At 45.6% G+C, this 21,352-nt stretch overlaps 1 protein-coding gene across 1 annotated transcript in view; it reads left to right on the plus strand.

Moving 5' to 3' along the window:
• The window catches only part of PLXNA4 (plexin A4), a 1,023,024-nt gene that overhangs the window by 449,028 nt on the left and 552,644 nt on the right, over nucleotides 1–21,352 (plus strand). The window contains exon 5 of the mRNA XM_086918924.1: nucleotides 11,541–11,641. Within this exon, the coding sequence (XP_086775050.1) occupies nucleotides 11,541–11,641 (101 nt within the window). The remainder of the gene's footprint in view (nucleotides 1–11,540; nucleotides 11,642–21,352) is intronic.

Consider the following 21,352-nt stretch of genomic DNA (forward strand, 5'->3'; position numbering starts at 1 on the left):
ACTGTTGTGTAAAGAACCGGCTATATAGCTATCCATTGCTTTGGGACCTGAGCTCATCTACGTCAAAGTACAGAATGCACTTCATTGCTGTTGCATTCATCCATCGTACTCACTGCAGCCGTCCGCACAATCCTACATCCTCGAGTGATCATTCCTGCAAGGCAGTGCAAAGGTATGGGCCACGGCCACGGACTAGGTTGTGTACTGCTAAAAAAAAGAGATCTGTGCTGACCTTAGCACATGTGACCTCATACCTTGGCTGGTTTTATCCGTACTTGAAATTTTGATTGAGGAAAATTGATGACAACTGGACTGGTTAACTTACAAATAATGAGAGCTCATTTCGAACCACACCCACTGGCTCGACATCAGAGTAAATTAATAATTGAACTCCTACAGAGTACGAGTCTAATGAAGTCTGAAAGCACTGACAATACGTGTTATTATTACCTAATTAAATAATACTTATAGAGTTCTTTTTCGTCCTTGTGGTTTCTGTTGTCTTATTTTTGTCCCCTGATTTTTCTTCTGCAATTCTTCTCCCATTAGTAGACCAGACAAAGATTAGGAAGATTAGGGCTCTAAGTCCTGTTCAGCTCTTTTAGGTCATCACAGTGCACAGTAGTTACCTCAAACTTTGACGCCTATTTCTGAACCCACCATAGATGTTGCCAGGAGGTGTTTTGCAGTTATGACTTTTTCCTCCCTCTGACCCTTCACAGGGGCACATACATCGTCCACATTATTTTCATTATATAGTAAAGCAAAGTTAGTCAATCAATCAATCAGGTTTTTCAACGCGTGGCTACTCACCAGTGAGGGTCTCAAGGCGCTGGGAGGGAAGGAGGGCTGCTGATCCGTCTGAGCGCTGGGGTTCCGTTGAAGAGCCAGGTCTTTAGATCTTTCCTGAAGTGGGTCAGCGACAGGGATTATCTGAGGCTATGGAAGGAAGTCATCCTTAATTAAGGTGCACTAAACAATGTAACTGTACCAGAGAATTACCCAATTTCCTGACATGACCATACCTCTGTACAAAGCGCATCTCCTTCGAAGTGTGTGGACGCACGCACCCAAATTGAAAATCAGTCAATCAGTCATTTCGATCCATCCAAGCATGCCCTGTTTGTTGGCTGGACTAAGCCACTTCTTTCGGGCCTATGGTACCTAGAGAAACATTTATAACCTTCAGCTAGCCATCCCATTCCCAAGAGGGATATTGATGACGCAGTAGCTCCCTCATCCCATAAGTACTGGCCATTATAAAGCACCATACCAAGAAACATATAACTTGTAGAACATTGCAGCCATGCACATGTGAGTAAGTAGATTTTTGGGGCAAAACAAAACAATCAGAACATAGGTAGCTCTTTTCATGGTGAACAGAGACACCTGATTTTTTTAGGTCTCATTCAATAACCAGTGGAAGATGACATTTTTGGCTTTTGCGTTCACTATTTTGCCAAAGATCATACTTTTTTTAGTTCGATAACCTAGATATGATCGCCAGGCCCATTAGAACAAATCTGCTCCATGATGTGCTACTCTTGTTCAGATCTCAGTGCCATGTCTGAAAGTCACTTGTATTTTCATTCTACTGCTACCCGCACAGGTCCGCCATTCTCTCACATGTTTTGTCTCTTGTAGCAAATACACTGAACATCCCTCCTGACTTTCTGCAATTTTGGTAATTTTATGGGGGGGTCAAAGAAAAGGGAAACATTCTCCTTTGTAGTCGCAAAGTCGAAAGTATTTGGACATATTAGCAGTGAAAGTGAAATGACGTGGGACCTGATTATGAGTATGGTGGTCAATGGGCTATTACAACTAGGGTGGTTGGACCACCATTGCACTGCCCCAATCACCAGGGATCAGAGGACTGAGAGTTGCAATATGCTTGGTGGTGCCCTGAGGCACCTCCAAGCATATTATGACTGCACTCACCACCAGCGGTCTCATGAAGGGTCTTCTTCCATGAAACTATTGGTGAATAGGAAAGAGAGCCCCCACCCTCTTGCCTCTGTGCACGTGGGTGCATTCAAGGAGGCACATGTTCCGCCCCCCCCCCGCAGTTGTGCAAAACCAGTTCCTAAAGGGGAAGGAATGCACAACATGGTGCATTCCGTCCCATGCAGGAACATGCACTGACGGTCCCACAGCGGTGAAGTTTAAGGCTCATTATGACCCTTTAAAATACACCGCAGTTGGACCACCATGCAGCTCAGCAGAACGCCAAAATACTTGTAATCTGGTGGGCGGGCAGCGGTGAAATTTGGCATTGCAGGAGAGTGCGGGTGGCATGCCAACTGCTCCCTTAACTCCAAAACTCGTATTCAGGCCCTTAGTATCCTTGGCTTTTTAGTAATCAGAACATAACTGCGTGTGATGTGCTCTATGGAGTTGGCTACAGGGCACTGAATACTGACATTGACTAATTTTCTATGACATTTACCATAACATTCTTCTTAAATAGCCATTTAGATTGTGCTTCTGGTTTCTGGTGCCACAGAGTATGCCTTTTATGCAGTGCTTCATTCAACAATATCTAATGGGGGGGGAGGAGCCAAGATGGCGAACTGATCGGACGCGCAGCCTTCGGCTCCGCCGGCCCCGGAATCCCGCACCACAATCCTGATTGCTCCGCTCACCAGTTTCTGTCCTAAAAGGTGCGGGTAACGGAGCTGCTGCCACCGGTGTTCCGCCGACCTCTCCACTCGCCCGGATTCGAAGGCTACGGACCGATTTGCCCCGGCCCGGGAACCAGCTTGCTCCGCAGTGCGCCAGGACCCCACGTCCACTGCACAGCCGATCCGCTGCGGGGGTGGCGCGACTGGACGGCGCTTCCTTGCAGGAGCGCGGCCTTAGCGCTACCTGCCACTTGTGTACGCTATGCACGCTCCGGGCAGTGTGGTGACGGGGGGAAGAGGTGTCTGCCCAGCGAGTCCTTTGTTCCCGGCCGCCATACTTTTGCTCCGCTCTCCTCGTCCCTCTGGCCGCTGACTGCTACCCCCGCCGGGCACTGCTTGCCTCACCACTTGGCTACTGACCCACAGGCTCTACCCCAGATCGGGCGGACTGTCGCTAGCCCGGGGACTGCTCCTGCTGCAATATCGCGCCCCGCGAATTCCCCCGTTCCCCCCCCACAGCATCTCGTTGGGGAGAAGACAAGATGGCGATGCCGGTGGCTCGCCACGGTGTGGAAATCTATGCAGCCTCCCCACGACACAGCGAGCACATCGATTCTGAGGGGGCCGGAGCGCGCTCTCCCCATGGGCGTGCGAGAACGGGGACACTACAACCTGACTTCACCCTTGAAGATGTGCTGGCAGCCCTGGGTGAGTTGAAATCAGTAATGAAGAGCACCTATACCGCGTTGGGGGTACGGCTCGATGCTTGCGCCCAAGCCTTCAGCCAGGAGCAGGGGAATTGTCTCCCACAAAGCTCCGGACGGGAGCTGTTACAGCCTAATGCCACAACATTGCCTCGAAGGGATACAGTTGATGCTACAGTAGCCACCGCTGTGGAGGGTAGCGGATTGTTGCCACTTGATAGCTCTGTCGTCGCTACAGAGTTTCCCCCTCGCTCCGAGCTCAACTGTGTGCAACTGTCTGAGACGCGGAAGAATTGGCTACCGGCGGATTGCCCTCCTGTTTTTTTATCTGCATTCTTGTCGCGAACTTGGATTGCTCTGCTTTGTGACTTTTGTGGCTTGATCACGCCAGAGGGGACTGATACCGAGGGGAAACCCTTTCCTAGGAGCGGACGCCATTCCTTCCTTGTCTACGCACCGCCCCCCTCCTCAGGGCGGCCATTTTCTCTCGTCTTCCTGGACCGCACTGGACTACCACGTAGGAGGGGTGAGAGGCCGAGTCCCAGAACGGGCCAGGGCTAGGAGACTTTCTTTGGTTTGATAGCCGGGCAGATGGGTGGAGGCAAGGTGGACCTTGACTTAGGCCTGATTTTTACGGACTGTTCATTGACTCTCCCTGATTGATCTACTGTTGTTGCTTTGCTTGATATTGCTGTTGGGGCGGGAAATGCTTATTAGGCCGGCGGAGTCCGCATGCATATATGATTGGTCCTCCTCCCGGTTTCACTTTTGTGGGAGTCCAGGGATGGATTACTGTTCCTACTCCCTATATCACAGGATTATTTTTACTTTCACTTTCCCCTTTGCTTTCTCTTCTTCCTCTTTTCTCTTCTCTTGCTATATTTCGGGTTTATGGGGCGACAGACACTCTGCTAGGGGGGGGGGCAGGCCATAGCCTCTGCATGTGTGTAGGGTGGGGGGTTACCTTTTGGTTCGAGGTTTTTTTCTATGGTGCCTTTCTTTGTTCTTTTATGATTTTTCCTTCTTCTTTGGTCCGTGTTAGGCGTATTGGGGGATGGGTGGCGGCGCAAATGTTTAGGGGTTGTTGAGACAGTTTTCTGGTGATATGACTAATTTGTGACCCTCCTCTGGTCGCGACTTGCATGTTGTGCTTCGAATTGTTTGATACTGCTGTTACTCGTCAAGTCCCACCTACATGGACCTCGTTCTTTATCTTTTAATAGCTTATGTACGGAGTACTATGACCTGATCTCAATAGCCGCGTAAAAAAGTTTAAAATTAACCTGCATTGCTCCTGCGCCTAGGTACTGCGGCGTTTCCTGATCTGTATTTCGCATTGCACCTACTGCTAAGCTGCATTACCTTGTCACCGTATTGCATGCACTAGTGCTTCATGAGAGTTCGTGGCCGGCCGGACGGTTGTAGGCCCGAATTTGTACTGTTTTTGTGCACAATAAAGGTTTTCAAAAACTTTTAAAAAAACAAACAATATCTAATGCTTTTAAGCACTATATTTCTCTAAACCAGTAGCACCTCACGCTTCTCCTCAGTTGCCTCATATGGCAGCTTCATGTCATGCGATAGAAAGAAAAGTGTAAATATCAAGACATCTAAACCATAGTGTTAATATCAAGACATCTAAACCATAGCCCTAGCCGTATTACTTCGTATGAATGTTAGCACTTTGCAAATATGAAAAGAATACAAAATATTTGAAAGTTTTTTTGGGACTAGGGAGGAAGCTTCTCTTCACTTTCGTGGGCAGGGAGTTTCTCCATTTTCGTCTGTTGTCCTTTCCCTTTCTGTGTTGTCGTCCAACATGTGTTCAGTGTGCTTTGCCATGGGGCATACCTACCCTTTTTCTTTTTTATTGTTTTAACATTTGCAGTGTTTTTCACTCTGATCGACTTGTCCCTGAAGCACAATGCCGCATGAAAACGTAGGGTTTTTTGTTCCATTTTTTACAGTAAACATTTTTTTTCAGAATTATGAATGTCCAGATTATGGTTTAGATAGTATTTAGACTTTATTTAAATGAATTAAGCAAATACAGTGTTTGTCTCGGTCACACCAGACCAACAGATGCACCAGCCGAGCTGGGTGTCTGCAGAGGTTCCTGCAGTCTGCTGCCTCTGGCCTTTCTAATCTCATTGCAAAGGCAGACTCTGGAATAAGATTTCCCTTTGGGCTGTTTATGCAATCTACGCATTCAGACAGCATTATGGGAGGTAACTCATTCTCTAGGGTCTTCCTTCAGCATTAGCCCACAGATCTGTGACCTCTGAACCTCCAGTAGAATGAGTGAGAGCACACACTTTCGATTAGGGGAAATTAGTTAGCAAAGGTCTAATTTATTTTTACATCATTCTCAAATGGACTCCTTTAACCATTATCCGATTCCGGGTTTTCCCTGGAAGTCTGCTCTTTAAGTGACTCACAGGTCTTTAAATAACTACAAGTCCTAGATAATCCCAGATAGATTTCAAATTTTAATTTTGTGGTGAACATGCAGGATTTCAGTGCTTAGCTAAAATCAATCCCGTCAGACTTGCCTTTAATTTCCCAGATACCATTATCTCCACCTTCAGCTTGACCGCAGTCTGGGGCTCCACTCCACCTTCTAAAATGCCAATAATATCAATACTTTTTAGGGCGCTTTTCCGATATACTATTTCTCTTCCTGTTTAAAGAGAGATTTGAGTAGCTACTAAGCCCTTGCTGTCAGTACTCAATTGCTATAAGCCACCACAATCTGTAACTCCCGCCACTGGTTCCGCCATTCGGCGTAAACAAGAGAAGAGGCCATTTTCTTCAGTTCGACCTCGGTGTGAACTGGTTACAAACAAATAGGCAGATCAATACTTGAGTGGCCGCAAATTAGTCTTGAAGTCGACGGGAAGCATTCTGGGAAGATGACGAGATCAAATGACCCACTCACTTCCGGAAGATCCACATTTCTCCTTGAGAAAAAGGCTCTTATGAGAAACCAGGGAAATTCACAAACCTGAAAAACACAAGATGGGGGTATCTCAATCCGCGATAGATGACCCTGCCTTCCTGGGTACCAGGGAACTCCTCCGCTGGATGTACATTTAAATGGCCGTTCTATGCCCTTCATTTCCCTCTTATTTCAATTTTTTTCTGATTAAGAACTGTCTCTTAGTCTATAATGTACGTTTTCTAGTAACAGATGTATATAGGGAGGCTGTCTGCCACTCTTTAACTAAGGCACTCTGTACATACTGTAAACCGGATCCCACGGATTGGAGCAGGGTATTCCTGGTGGCGTGCATCCAGTTGGCCACCTTTCCGCGCACAGTATTGTATTGTAATTGCATTTATATAGCGCTTACTACCCCTGACGAGGCGCTGAAGTGCTTTTTCGGCGAGTAGCACGCTACTCCGGAACCCATAAAGGATTAGTGTTCAATTCTCTCCCCCCACTCAGCTTGGCAAACCAAACATACAGGCCTTCGTAAGCTTCTTAAAACTCACCTGTTTAGCACTATGCCCCAAAATTGATGTGCCTCTAGCTGTCCGGTCCACAAGCCCTACGAGGCCTCAGGGTAGAAACCAGCTATAGAAATATAATTTCATCATTAGTATAGTGAAATATGAAAGTGATTTAAGTGGTGGAGAGGTTAGTCAATTATTTGGATTCAGAAGGATAGCGGAAGGATAGAAGAGGGAAAAAGGTTTGCATTTATATAGCGCTTGTTACACCTGATGGGGTGTTAACGTGCTTTTATTTATTTTTGATGAGTCGCACGCTTCTCCGGAAACCCATAAAGGATCAGTGGTGTATTAGTGTAGTAAAATATGAAAGTAGTGAGTGAGTAGGGCAGACTGCTCTTGCACTATGTGAGGTTCAGGTAGAACTTCTATTGTCTGTCTTTGTTCTCTGTAAGAAAGAAGAAACAACCTGAAGCAGAGAAGCCCACAAGCCCACATCACAAAAGTGTGTACAATCCAAAAGCTTAAACCAAAAGTCAAATAAGTATGTATTGTACTGTGTAATGAACACGCACAACATATAACACGTTTGAAACAAGCATAAAACTAGCGATAAATTGCCCCATTATTCGTTGCACTGAAGGCTGGCACAGGGGAACAAGCTCTATTTGTTCATAAATTCTCCGACAAAGAGAACGGTTCAAACGCATCAGAAAGGAAGAAGTAATGAATGCTGCCATGAAGTGTCACGACAGTGGCCATAATTGGCATAGGATAGCAATGTTGCTGGCACTGACTGTTTCCCTGTGCTATAATGCCATTACTCTTTAATGTGAGATTACTGCTAATTACGCAAATACTCCTGTTTGCGTAATTGATTTGGTGAAAAACAACCTACAATGAGAGCATATTTAGCTTTTTGTGTTCTATTGAATTTTGCACTGTTTCTTAGTGCACACAATGCATCCTTGTGTCCATTTTGGACGTGATGGTGCATTTTGCTCCGAGAAAATAGCGCTAAATGCCAGTAGTAAGTTGAGGGGAAAATCCTACCCCAAGGGCATCTTTAGTAAGCGTGAGCTTCTGCTTGCTATTAATGTTCTGTTGTATTTAGAACTATTTCCTAGCACAAAATTAACCCTTGCATCCATTTTGAACGCAAGGGGACATTTTTGTTCTATGAAAAAGTTTTACACATATAATTGCTCTTCTTCCATAAGTCAAGAGTAATTTTAAGGAATCCTTAAATAATTCTGCATGATTATACTACACGGAATTACAGGAGTTACACCCACCCTTAAAGGCAGCCCAGCAAAAGCACACAGAGGTTGTGTCCATTGCCCAACTCGGCCTGTAACTTAGCTGAGCTGCTATTGCAATAAATGAGAACATTTCTAAATTATCCAGAATGTGTTGGAAAATTTAAATGTGGCCAAAATCTGCATGAAATTAGGAAATCTGCATGTTAATAGATTAATCTGTGCCACAGATTTGGGATGTCCCTATCCATCTGTCTCTGATTGTTGTCCTTCATTGAAATAGAATGGAAGGCTACACTGGCAGTGCACTTCTATTTCTAATGACAGAGAAGGATTCCCTTATGCCGTGTCTGAGGTCAGAGGCTTTTAGGTCATCTAAATTATTGGGAAGATGTCTGTTCCCATGTGGCTCAGACTCGTGGCTTCATGGTCCATCAAAGTAAAATCACTTGGGTTGCTTGGTGGACATGCTTCAGCCAAGTGTACCTCTTTTTTTTTTTTAATAATGAGGACTGCATTCGGTTCGCAGAAGGGTTGGGGGGGACAGGGAGCGAGGACATCTGAGCTGCAAGTTAGAGTCTTCTCGGTGGCTGAAGGGAAGCGTAATAGAAAGCAATCATGGAAGAGAACGCTCTCCGGGGGGAGCCAATGCTGACAAAGCAGGAAAGATAGAAGTTGTTGTTTTCATCGATTGGAGTAGGGGTGGAATGTTCACCATAGATTACATTTTGCTGAGATGAAGCAAGACGTGAGCATGGAGGATAGTTCCCCTGCTACGCACAGGACCCCTTGTAGCTTCCATGGGCTGATGGGCCCTGGAAATCCAATCAATGAATAGCAGCAAGGAGGGGGAGGCTGGAGAGTGGGGACAGCGGAGGGAGGAGAACAGGGGAGCACCTACATGCCGCTGTCTGTGTTTGCAGAGTCTCTTATTGAATGTATCTTGTATCGTCATAACAAATCAGCGTCAAGTGGCTTGGGCATTGGTATCTTGGGACTGCTCAAAGTATTTAATAGCAATCACACATTTTGATGAATAAGGAATGGGAATATTATCACTTCCCCACTGTGGAAATATTCCATATAATGTCAATGTTAGCCGGGTGTTGCTTTCTCATTATCAAACCTGGGGCAACACTGCCACATAGCATTGGATGAGTATATCTAGATTGTAGTTAGGATAATTAAACTCACACAGTAACACTCTCTTATAGTGCTTCCTTATAGTATGGGATTACTAAGGCTCAGTTATAAAAGAAACCACAAAGTTCTTGGCAGTGTCGACTTTGTATTGTCGGCTTTGTTGATTTTTTGTAAGGGATGCAGTTTTCCATCATGCCTCATTGCAGGGGCAGTGCCCTTTGGAGGTTCCTGCCATCAGGGTATCTTTAACAGCCAGAGCCTGCCCATCATCAATGGTGGATGGGCAGAGCCTGATTTGCACTAACAAGTCCCCATGCAAATCAGGCCTCACTCCATCACAACCCTGCCTCTGCTAGCCGGTGTTACTGAGCTAGAAATTTGAAGACATTAATTGCTCAGAGTTAGATTTCTATGCTCTAAGTGTTGGAGGTGTAAGGAGTGGTACTGACCCCCCCTCCTAAGGTTAAGAGGTGTATTAGTGTGTCCCAGGGACTCTATCCAGTCTTTGAGAGGACGGCAGAAAGAAGCCCTTTCGAGTAAGGGCTCATAACATGGACCCATCTGCCCAGGGCAGAGATTTCAGCCGGTATGCCTTGAATTCCAGTTGCCAAAGGGCGGCACCCCTTTTGAGATCTCCTATGGCTCAACAGCCAGGAAGAAAGTTTACTGGACCGAGTGCCATCTAGAATGATCTTCTGTGGATTATTGAACTACAACTCAACAGAATGAATTGCCTACGCAATCAATATATTATTCACAATAATAATGTTGGCCGAATGTCTGTCATTACATTCCATGTAATTACATCAAAGTAGATTATACATCACAATGTTCTACATCACAGCTTAGATAGTAATAAGTGTGTGTGTATTTGTGCGCGCGCACACACACACACACACATATATATATATGCATATATATATATATATATATATATATATATATATATATATATATATATATATATATATATAGTAAAATGGCAGTCACCACATTGGAGTTATAGTTAGGTAGTCAGGTCAAAGTGTCCATAGCAAGAGCATGTTTTTGATTCACTAATAGCTTTGACACCATTTGAAGAATCGCCATGAGTGAACAAGGCGGCAACGCCGAAACGCGTCTAAGCAGACATTGAGTGAATAAATCGAGTTTGGATTCAGATTCATGGTGTCAGCGCCTTCTTCTTATCGGATAAGTTTGGCAAGACTTGATATATATATATATATATATATATATATATATATATATATATATATATATATATATATATATATATATATATATATATATATATATATAGTAAAATGGCAGTCACCACATTGGAGTTATAGTTAGGTAGTCAGGTCATAGTGTCCATAGCAAGAGCATGTTTTTGTTTCACTAATAGCTTTGACACCATTTGAAGAATCGCCATGAGTTTGTCCTAAAAAGCAGCTCAGCCACCTCTGCTCTTACATGGAAAGTTTTGCAGTGATCGGCCAAGCAGCTGCAAAGAAAGAAGGGTGAGGAGTCCCAAAGTAATCTTTCCAGTGTTAATTCCCTCTGGAAACGTTGCTGTCCAGTACAGAAAAATGGTTGAATAGATTTACACTACGTTTTGCAAAAAGTTAGTACTTTACTCATCAAGAATCCTTTTTGTGAACAGGTGTAATCCGTTAAGCTGCTTTAGATATATTAGCATTTAAAGAGGGGAATAGGGTGGGCATGACGGGATTAAAGCTCAGAAAACACTAGGTATATCTGGACTGTTGGTCCTGCAGGATTCCAGTGGAAGTTCAGTGCAGCTAAAAAATTAAATAAATATGGTATTCTGATTGGCCAAGGGAGTTTTTTCTCCCATCAGCCATTTTGGTACTGCTGTACTAGTGCTAGTACTACAGTGACAAGTAATCTAATTGGCTAGCCCCAACTCTGAGCGAAATGTTGCAGTCGCAATTACAGGAGTCAGGGGTACATGGGTCTGGCCATAAGCCCTGCAGCAAACAGCCATTGTGCAGGCAGTAGGCCATGTGCAGTGGGATTTGGCCGCCTGCAGTGGGTTGGGTGTAGGGCCTGCTGCCAACCCCCTGCTGCAGATGGCCCAAGCCAGTGCACAGTTGGGGGTTTGGCACCCATGGGGGAGGGTTGAAATGTCATCTGTGATGTCATCAATTATGTCATTTATGTCAAGAGTGACGTTTTATTTGAAATCATAAGCAATGCATGTGGGGGACACAAGTTGCTTGTGGAAGTTGGTAATGAAGCTAAAAGCTTTGTCCCTTAGTTTGTGCAAGGAATCTGTGAATACTTTGATTCCACAAGCATGTGTCATTTGACCACGGAGGATAATGAAAGATCTCCCCTTTTCTTTTTCATAGTTGGCGAAAGTACCCGTGGAGTCCTGTGGACAGTATACAACATGCAGCTCCTGCCTTGGCTCAGGAGACCCCCATTGTGGATGGTGTGTGCTTCACAACACGTAAGTCTGGGCAATTCTCCCTGCTCGCCCACTTTCTTTGTTGAACTATGCTGAGCTATACTATGATAGTAATGTTTGCATACTTGGTTACATGCCTAGCCAGCTATTGACCTTCTTTGTGAAAGGTCTAGTGCGTGGTCATGTGGTGGGTAGTCTTGGAAGTACACCCTACAAGGATGGGCCCTGCACATGAAGTCTGCATCTTCTTTTCATCTTCTTTGTGTCTTCTTTCCCTGGTACTAGGTGTAGGGAGGGGTTTGCAGATGGGTATGATGTCTTCCATCTTCACTTACTGCTGGAAAATGTCTGTGCTTTGTATTAAGACACATTTACGTGGCAAAGACCTCTATGAATCACGGCGTGTTAATACCTCATTATTACTTTCGGAGATTTACTGGTACCACAAAGATCTATAGACTGTGCAACTAATTACGCTGAACAGATTTACTGCCAAGTTTCTCCTCGTTGCCAATTTCTTTGTGGCAGAGTTAAAAAAAATGTATAAATTGAGGCTCATTTTTGCGTCAGGACTGCATCACTTTTTTAGCGCAACTCCAAACAAAATCTTGTTTGTTAAATATTTTATTGTGCTCAAATGTACTTATGATAGAGCTGCTAGACATATGTGTGAGGTCTTAAGATTTGATGTCACTTCTTGTGATGCCACTTCCTGTGAGGTCAGAGGTTGTGATGCCACTTGCAGTGTCACACACTGTGATGTCATGCATCATGATGTCACTTGCACACTGTCTAAATTGGTTAGGCCCCCCACTACTTCTTTTAGGACTTGTGCCCTGCCTCCGAGGACGATCTGGAAACCCACTCAGTGCAGCAGCACCGGGTGAGTTGGCAGATCTGCTTCTTTAATCCAGGACTTGTTTCTCCTCTTACGTGTGGTATTTCCTCCCTCCCTCACTTCCTCTCTTCCTCTGTTTTTTCTCTCCTTCGCCCCTCTTTAGTTCTTTCCTTCCCTCCACTTCGCCCCCTGTAGCAGTGGCATAACGAAACTCGACTTCCCCTCCCCCCCACCCCCAATAGTACAGACCCAGTCAGGAACTCCCATGCCAGGGGCCCGCCTTCCGTGCATAGTGCTACGGGGCCCCTTGAGCTCGCCCCTCCTCTTCCACCCTCCAGCGCGGGCGCTGCGGGGGCCATTGTTACTCCGCTGCCCTGTATTCAGGCCCGGACTGGCCGTTGAGGGCACCGGGTAATTCCCCGGTGGGCCGCATGGTTGGGGGCCGGTTTGGGGCCCCTGGGGCCGTTTTTGTTACAGGGCCGTTATGCTGCAAAAACGGCCCTGTAACAAAAACGGCCGAAAACCGGCCCTGTCACAGAGCGCGGCCGCACCTCTCCCCCCTCCCCTCCCCTCACCTCTCCCCCCTCCCCTCTCCTCTCGGAGAGGGGGAGGGGGGCCGGCCGAGCACTTTGCCAGGGCGAGCCTGTCCCAATCCGGCCCTGTCTTCCTCTTCGCCCCGCCTTCCTCCCCACAGCCCTTCCTCGGTTTTCTTTTTGTCCTCTGACACGTGACGCAGCTGCTCATGGCTCTGTCATGTGTCACCCGCGCTAGAGCAGCGTGTATGCACTTGAACGTGTGATCAGGGCAGTACACCCTGGGACGCGTTCACCTCCGTTCTTCAAACACAGAAACCTGTTCCTTGACGTTGGATGCTTTTCATTTTTGTGAAATAAAAAACCCGCCTCTCTCAGGCTGCCCACTTTTCTCATTTGTATTCGGTGTCAAGGTGACGTTGCTACGGTGATTGCACACGTGCCACGCGCCACGCTCCGGCCTTGGGCCCTGTGCTGTGGTTTCATTTAGAGCCCCCTTGGGGAGGAAAACATTGCACGAACAATCAAAGCAGGCCAGCCTGCGACTTGTGACATTATGTTCATATCTTAAATGCGCTGCGGGCAATCCGGAATTGTCCATTGCATAGGCGAAATCCTATTTCATTGCAGGTATGTTTTTATCGATTCATCCGAATATACCTGGTTTATCTATGGGCTTTGCGGATACGGTCTCGTCGTCTCTTCAGGACAAGCAGCACCGCTTACACTCTTCCGGCGGACTCCTGCCATTTTAAATCACCCTTTGTACTATCTCGCAGTTTTCTAGGCGTCACCTTTATGACAGAACCGAGTTTAGGTTATTTAGCTACAAGCAAGTACCAGTGGCGAGTTGAACCTTGAGTTAGCCTCAGTACACACAAGTAAAAATTGCGAGAGGAGGTAGGGTTACTTGATTTTTGAAAATCTGTATAAATATTTTTTATGGTGAGGATTTCGTCACTTTCTTCTTTTTATTGGTTTTGGCTGCAGGCGTTCGAGGGGCACAGTGCTGCAGACCTGGGAACTCAACCATTGGTATGCATGCCAAATTACATTAGCTTCCTTCACATGGTCACCCAGAGAAGAGCCAATATAGCAAGGTGTAGGACAATATGACCTGGAAACACCCTGAACTAAAGGGTTCAATACTGCATCCCCCAGGCCCCTCCATCGCCTCTCAGAAAGGAATTTTTCTTTTCAGAGATGGCAGGCCTTATATTGCATTGCCTGCATGGTGTCACATCAGTGGTGTAACAAAACGTAGGGGCCCCCCTGCAAGATATACTGAAGGGGCTCCTCACACCCACATTAGATGGGGCTGAGGGGTCCCCCTCCAGTATGGGTAAGTCTGGTGCCCCCCCTTTCTAAACTGTGGGGGCCTTTGTTGCACCCTGTGGGGGGGGGGGGGGTAAGGAGGAGAGTTACAACAGTAAATCAGTGAGGAGTACTTGTGGGACCCCTCACATCACCATCCACAGGTGTCCCTAGCATGGTATATCAAGCTTTCGTCTCTGTTGCCACTGTAGAGCTCTCCCAAGGCACTCATTACTTTCAGCTCCATCTGACTCCCAGCCGAACCCTCCCACAGTGCCCGCTGTGCTATCTACAGGTTTCTAATGTACATCACCACCTACAAATCTCTCTTACGTCCCCATTTACTGCCACATCTCTTCCATCGATAAAGTCTACCTCAGGTAGGTCTATCTCATCCAGACTACCCTCTGAAGATATCACTCCCAACTGAATTATCACTACTTGCATATAATTCCGAGGGTGCTTCGCAACTTGCAGCTGTCTCAAACAAAAGCATCAACTAGTAATTGGCACTAGTGCAAAAACAAACGCAAATTCAGCTTGAAAGCATTTAAAAATAGTAAACATCTGCTTATATTATGGTGTATTAATTTAAAGGGGCTAAACGAGCCCCTTTTAAGTAGGGCTACAGATTAAGCTTTCTTGTTATCAGTTCTTCAACGAAGTTCGCTAAGAAGAAAAGGGGAGGTTGGGTCAGCCATTGGTTTTTATGTGTTTTTCTTGGTTTTTGCTATTGCTTGAATGGGCTGTCAATCCTATCCACAGCATTTCATTGATGGTTGCATTGTTGCTTTTGAGTTCTATTAAGTTATGAGGTTCAATGAGACTCCCTGTTTGACTTGCCAGGCATGCTCATTAAGCTCAATTTCCAGACACAATGGCATTTTAATTGGTGATTTATAGCTGTTTTGTTTAAAAAGAGCTTGCTGTTTGGATACCTTAGCCTTCTTTAAAGTAATAGTGCCATTTACTAATTGTCCTTGTTTGCACCTCCATTAGTTTTACTTTGCTGTCATGTGATTTGTGGAATTTAGATTTCTTTTTTTCTACAAAGTAAAGATCTGCATGCATCTAGACGTTTCTAAATATGCAACAAACATACTGGACCTTTGTCTAAAGGATCTACTATGCAACATTTTACTGTGTACGCCTTTTAAACTCTCAAATTACAATACATACTTTATTATCGGACTCCTTTTCTTTGGGGGTGCAACTTAACTCCACTACTGCAGATTGTTAAAAAAAAGTGGCCAACTCCCATCTTACACGTTAAAGCCCAAACTGTTGCTTTAGTTTGAGATTTTCTTTGTAGGACAGCTTGAATAAAAAGTCATCCAACTTCTATCAAATATTTCCCTATCAAATTGCCAAACCTGTTAACTTTGCCAATGCTGGTTGAGTTTGGACTACAAAAGTTCTTTACCTGTTCTACCACTCCTATTCCAGAGCATAGAGCACTGTGCAAATACAATTGTTTTGATGGAGGCCCTACTTAAAGCCTGGCTCAGCCTCGCCCCAGCAGTACCTGGCAGGGGAGCAGCTTCCACAGTCATTATGGCATGGGAACCCCAGCTGGGGCTGTATCGCCTGGCAGATTTTTTTCTATGTTCCAGTTACCTACTTCCCACTTAACTCTCAATCCCCTGCCATTCATTCCGTAGGTCCAGCCCACCATCGGCTCCTCCCCCCTTCCACCAAACCCCCCTTACTGTCACTTTCTCTTTGTATCTTTTCCTCTTCGTATCGGTTTCACTCTCACTTTTCCCTTCATCTTCCTTTTTTTCATTTCTCGATTCTCAGTTGTGTTCATTCTGCCTTCGCTCCTCCGATGGCACTCTGCCCAGAAACCAAAACAACATCTCGCTGTCCTCTTCGCCGGCAACCTGATCTGCCCTGTGAGGAGCCGCCTAATTGATTGACCCTGGGCTTACCTTTCGCTGTGAGAGTCTTGTGAATAGCTAATAGAGCTCAGGTAACCCAAGAAGTCTACAGAGGGCAGATAGAATCTGGCAGGCGGCCCTTCCAAGGCTTTCTCTCGGTTTACTTTGTGTCTGCTTGAAAGAGGTGTCTTCTTTGATTTCAGCATCCCACAACTTTGGTGGAAAGCACAAAGATATCCTGGTGGATTAGATGCAGAAGGAAACTAAGGCCTTAAACTCCAGCGAGGAGAATGCTGATGCTGGAGCTGTCTGCCTTGTGCAAAGGTCAGCAGGGATTCAGAGACTTGCGGCCACAGCTTATCCGGCGCCTCGAGAGATAGGCGAGTGCTCTCCGCCTTTCAGTAGAACCTTTTGTACATATAGCCTTCATTTCTAAACACACGCCAACATAGCCGAGAGATTAGGACCAAAGGCGCGCTGTACAGTTCATATTCCGGCTCTGATCATTGGTGCCACAAAGCAAGCCTCAGTTCTCCCAGGCGCTTTCCGTAAGGGAGATGCTGCAGGGTTTGTGAGGTTGGTGGAAGAGTGGAGGGGAGAGCCTGAGAGGGACTGGTGAGGCAATGGTGAGAGCACAGAGTTCTGAGTCAGCGAGTCAGCGAGGGGCATCTCCCTTTGATGAAGAGTGGGCATGATCCATAGTCAATGAGGGACATCTCACTTTGTTGTAGAGTGGGCAGGATCCATTGTCAGCGAGGGACATCTCCCTTTGATGTAGAATGGGCATGATCCATAGCCAGCGAGGGGCATCTCCCTTTGTTGTAGATTGGGCATGATTCATAGTCAATGAGGGACATCTCCCTTTGTTGTAGAGTGGGCATGATCCATAGTCAGCGAGGGGCATCTCACTTTGTTGTATAGTGGGCATGATTCATAGTCAATGAGGGACATCTCCCTTTGTTGTAGAGTGGGCATGATTCATAGTCAATGAGGGACATCTCCCTTTGTTGTAGAGTGGGCATGATCCCTAGTCAGCGAGGGACATCTCCCTTTGTTGTAGAGTGGGCATGATTCATAGTCTGTGAGGCCCATCTCTCTCCGAGGCAGGGGGCGTTCTGTTGTCCATGTGCACGAATGCACACTGACCATGAGAAAGCTGCCCCTTATTGACCAGGCGAATATGTACATAGTGACACATGCAGCCCATATACAGATCTACCAGCTGCCATTAATTGAGGGCTTTTCACTCTCTATGGGGACAGCAACAGAGTCAGTCACCCTGCAGCTGCAGCTTGGGGACTGGCAGGACCTACACCATCAGTCGCTGGTGTGAGTGTGGAAATGCAGTCAAAAATGTCAGGGCAGGGAGCTAGTGTCACAGCAGGACTGTGGCACCAGGCAAGCAGAGCAAGAGCAAACGAGATAGGCAAGTGACTCTTCGTGAGGGGGAGTGGGCCGTGTATATGTGTGTTCATGTGTGGCTAGAAGAGGGTGGGAGCATCTGCCTGATGTACGTACTTGTACTTTGCAGTGTCCCTTCCTGGTGCCTGTCTTACCCCTGGAATCTCTAGGCATCCCTGGCACCTAGTGGTCCTTTGTGTATTCTTGCCATGCTGGCATCATGGGGCCAACCCCTGACCTAATGCTGGCCATTATTGGCATATTTTGTGCATCTTTAGCTCTATGGTCCACATCCCTGGCATACTATTGGTTGTTCTTGGCATACAGGCATTTATTTTTACATGATGGTACCCAGGCTTGGAGTAAAAGGGGCGGTCTTACCATATTAATGGGATCCTGGGAATGATGGTGCCTACTGATACACTAATGCTGTTCATCCTTGGCATAATTTGGTCAATATTGCCAGTAGGGTACCCGTCAATGGCAAAATGGTAGCTAAAGCACGATGCTCAGAAATTCTTAGGTAGCTATGGACATTGTTGTCATTATGGAGCCTATATAGGGTGTGTTGGTGATTGTGAAAGAATGGTGAAGAATAGAAGGGTATTGCAGACATCCCTGTCATCATGAAGCCCCTCCCATGGCAAAATGATAGCTCTGACATAATGGGGGTTGTTGTTCTTTGACATGTTAGAGGCATTGTTGGTATGATAGTGCCCGTTTCTGACTTTATGCTGGTCATGTCTGACGTGTTGTGGGCATTTGCGTTATGGCGCTCATCTCTAGCATTATGGTTCCGATGCTTGTATTGCTGTGGGCATCCTTCATATAGCTGTGGCCATCCCAGACATAACAGTGCCCAGCACTTACGTATAATTGGCATACCTGATATGTAGTGAACATAGTTTAGCCTCTAAGGAAGAACTGTCTTATGCATTGAAGTCGCATGTGTGAGTACTTGATGAAATGATAATGATTTGGAGTCCAAATGTATTCGATTAAAAATGAAATGTTTTTTTTAAAAAAACACATGGAGATCTTTTTCACCAAAATAAACTTTTTGGGAAGAATTTAGTTTATTTACATAAAATTAGCATATCGTGTTTGATAGCAAAATCTGGGTTTTTACAGAAAACGAAGAACTGATGGCAGGAGGCAAAATTATGGCCTTTCCACAAGACATTTAAAACTGAGGTTTAATTGATAACTCGCCGTGAATTCAGTAGACATATTGTTGTTTTCTCCATGGCAGAGGGTATTTTGCTGGCTGCCATGGCTGTCGTTTCATGACATGGGTGGGCTTGGTCTTACTGGGTCTGAGCTCCCGCAGTTTCTTTTAAGGAGATCTCGAAACGGGTCTCTATCAGGCTCTGTTTTGTGCCCTGGCACAGGTGGTCGTTTTTTTCGAGCATTATAGGGGAAGGGAAATCCTTTAAAGAGAGTCATTTTCTCTCTGGATTTCTCTTCTCTTTTCGGAACTCAGGAAAAAACCATTGTCGTGGTGTCACCAGGGCTTTATATGGAAGATTGTTTCAATATTATATACAAGCCACAGTTGTTGCTTATTTATCTTATGCAACTAACACCATTGACAAAGCCAATAGTCCTGACTTGTTGTAGGAATGATGTTACTTGTTGTATCATATATCTGGATACAATGATAGAAACCGCAAAATACCAGTCGCGTGGAACACTATGCTAAGCACAAACTTTTAGCTTACATGTGTTTAAGCCCTGCCCTTAATTACAATGGCGACGCCTCCTTGAGAGACCCCCTAGTTTTTTCATCCAACTTAAAGCCCTGGTTAGCATTTTGTCACCCATAATGAATAAAGGTATTGTGAGCTGTCTGAGAACTCCGCCTGAAGACTGATATGAGCTGTTGGCTGTCTGACAATGTAAAGTCTCTGATTTGCACGGTAGCTCTGCTGTATGATTCTGTAAGGTACCTCCAGCTATGCTGCCTACGATCTGAGATTGTACGATCTACACCACTTCCAAGTTTTCCATCTTGCAGCATAGCTTGGCGTTCATGGTGTGTGACTGAAAATCAACTTGGAAGAAGTAGGATGGAAAATGAAAAAGTGATATGCAGAATTGAAGACAGATGCTATATACTCTTTGAAAAATGATTGGACGTGCAAAATTGCATATCAGACTTTTCCATACTGCCTTTAACAGTTATCACAATTTAGACCTTTTTTTATTTTTAAGCAGCCATGTTGAAAAAGCAGTGGTGGCTGCCATCATTGGAGAGAGGGGGGGGGAGGGGCAGGTGACAAAAAATAAAATAACCAGACAGGCGCGACGTCCTCCTTCGGTCTTCTAGTACGCTCCAACAAAGGACCCCGCAGCAAACTCCCCTAACCAATCCTGGTGCTGCTTTCACCAGCATAAGAACAGCGCCTGGATGGGTTGGAGTGGCTCAATCAGCACTCCGTCTCTTTCTCTAACTTAACTATCTATGACAGCTAGGTTAGAGAAGTTTAAAGTGCGCATGACCCGCTGGTCGTCGCAAGACGGCCGGCCAAAGAGACATGCACATTTTTAAGCGTACTGCTCCCTGCCGCTGACAATCAGCAAGGCAGTACTGGCCCAGCCCCATCCTGCCATTCAGTTCAAGACAGGTCAGTTGCTGAAACATAAAACGGTAATAAATAAACTTTATTACCATTTTATTTTTCAGCACTGGTATAGGGCTTTCTTTCTCAGTGGGGCGATGCTCCTCCACTCACACGGGTGAGCCGCCCCTCTGAAAAAGTCAACGTTTTGCCACCATTTTTCTATAGTTTGTTTGTGGGGATGAACGCCTAATACTCCTGGTGAAAATCTGCATTGCTTGACACGCCAGAAAAACACTGGACTGTTTCATGAATGCCTCCTCAAAACGAATGTCTCTTTTGAAAACTGTGCTGCAAAAAAACAACAAAGGGCTAATTGTTTTCAATTTTTTTCTGACGTCAGAGACCTTAACAATCCCTGCCTAGTGGGAATCGATCTAGCTCAGTGTAAACTGGGAGGATCTTCATGCTTCATCACTTTCTTAGTTCATCAACCGCCACTCCATACACACAAACAGCCTCTTCCAGGAAGAGCTTGACCTGTAAATCTCCTCTTACTCATAAACATGCTGACACTAATATAGGCCCTTCACTCACTGTATCCACAGTAGGGCAGCGTGCCGGTAGCTCAGAAGACCACAAACCTTTCTACTAAGGTTCCCTCACTTTGTAAATGGAAAAGCTGAGGAACTTTTTTTATTTAAAAATAAATAAAAAAACAACAAAAAGAGCCAGGAATAAGCTGCTTCTTTTGATTTTTAGGTGACAGCACAATCATTTGGTGTTCACTGATCCCAGAATTCCTAAGCACATAACTTCTGGGGATAGGAGATGGGGAAAGGAGATGATACAGTATGTCAGTTTCCACGCTGTAAGTGACAACAAAGGAAAAACATGGCAGCCTCTCGGGCACGTCATCTCCTTTCCCAGTCCCGGAAGTCCAGAGCTGAGGTTTTTGGGATAGAGAAATAGAAGAGCTTGGTGATTCTCAAGTAAATCCATGCAGCTGTCAGAGGGGACGCCAGCCTGTAGGAATTCGGCAGATATTTAACTAGGCTGATGAAGGCAAATTCTGAGAACTTTGTCGTTCTATCTGAATTGTGAAATGCCCCACCTTTGCTAAACTACATGAAGGTAGTTAAAAAATACCCCACACTTACAGAAGGGGGACATCTCATTGACCCCATATGCATAGCCATTTGAAAGAGTCCTCCAACTGGCCATGC

The sequence above is a fragment of the Lissotriton vulgaris genome, chromosome 1_1 (genome assembly GCF_964263255.1).
Source record: "Lissotriton vulgaris chromosome 1_1, aLisVul1.2, whole genome shotgun sequence".
In the NCBI taxonomy this organism is placed as follows: Eukaryota; Metazoa; Chordata; class Amphibia; order Caudata; family Salamandridae; genus Lissotriton; species Lissotriton vulgaris.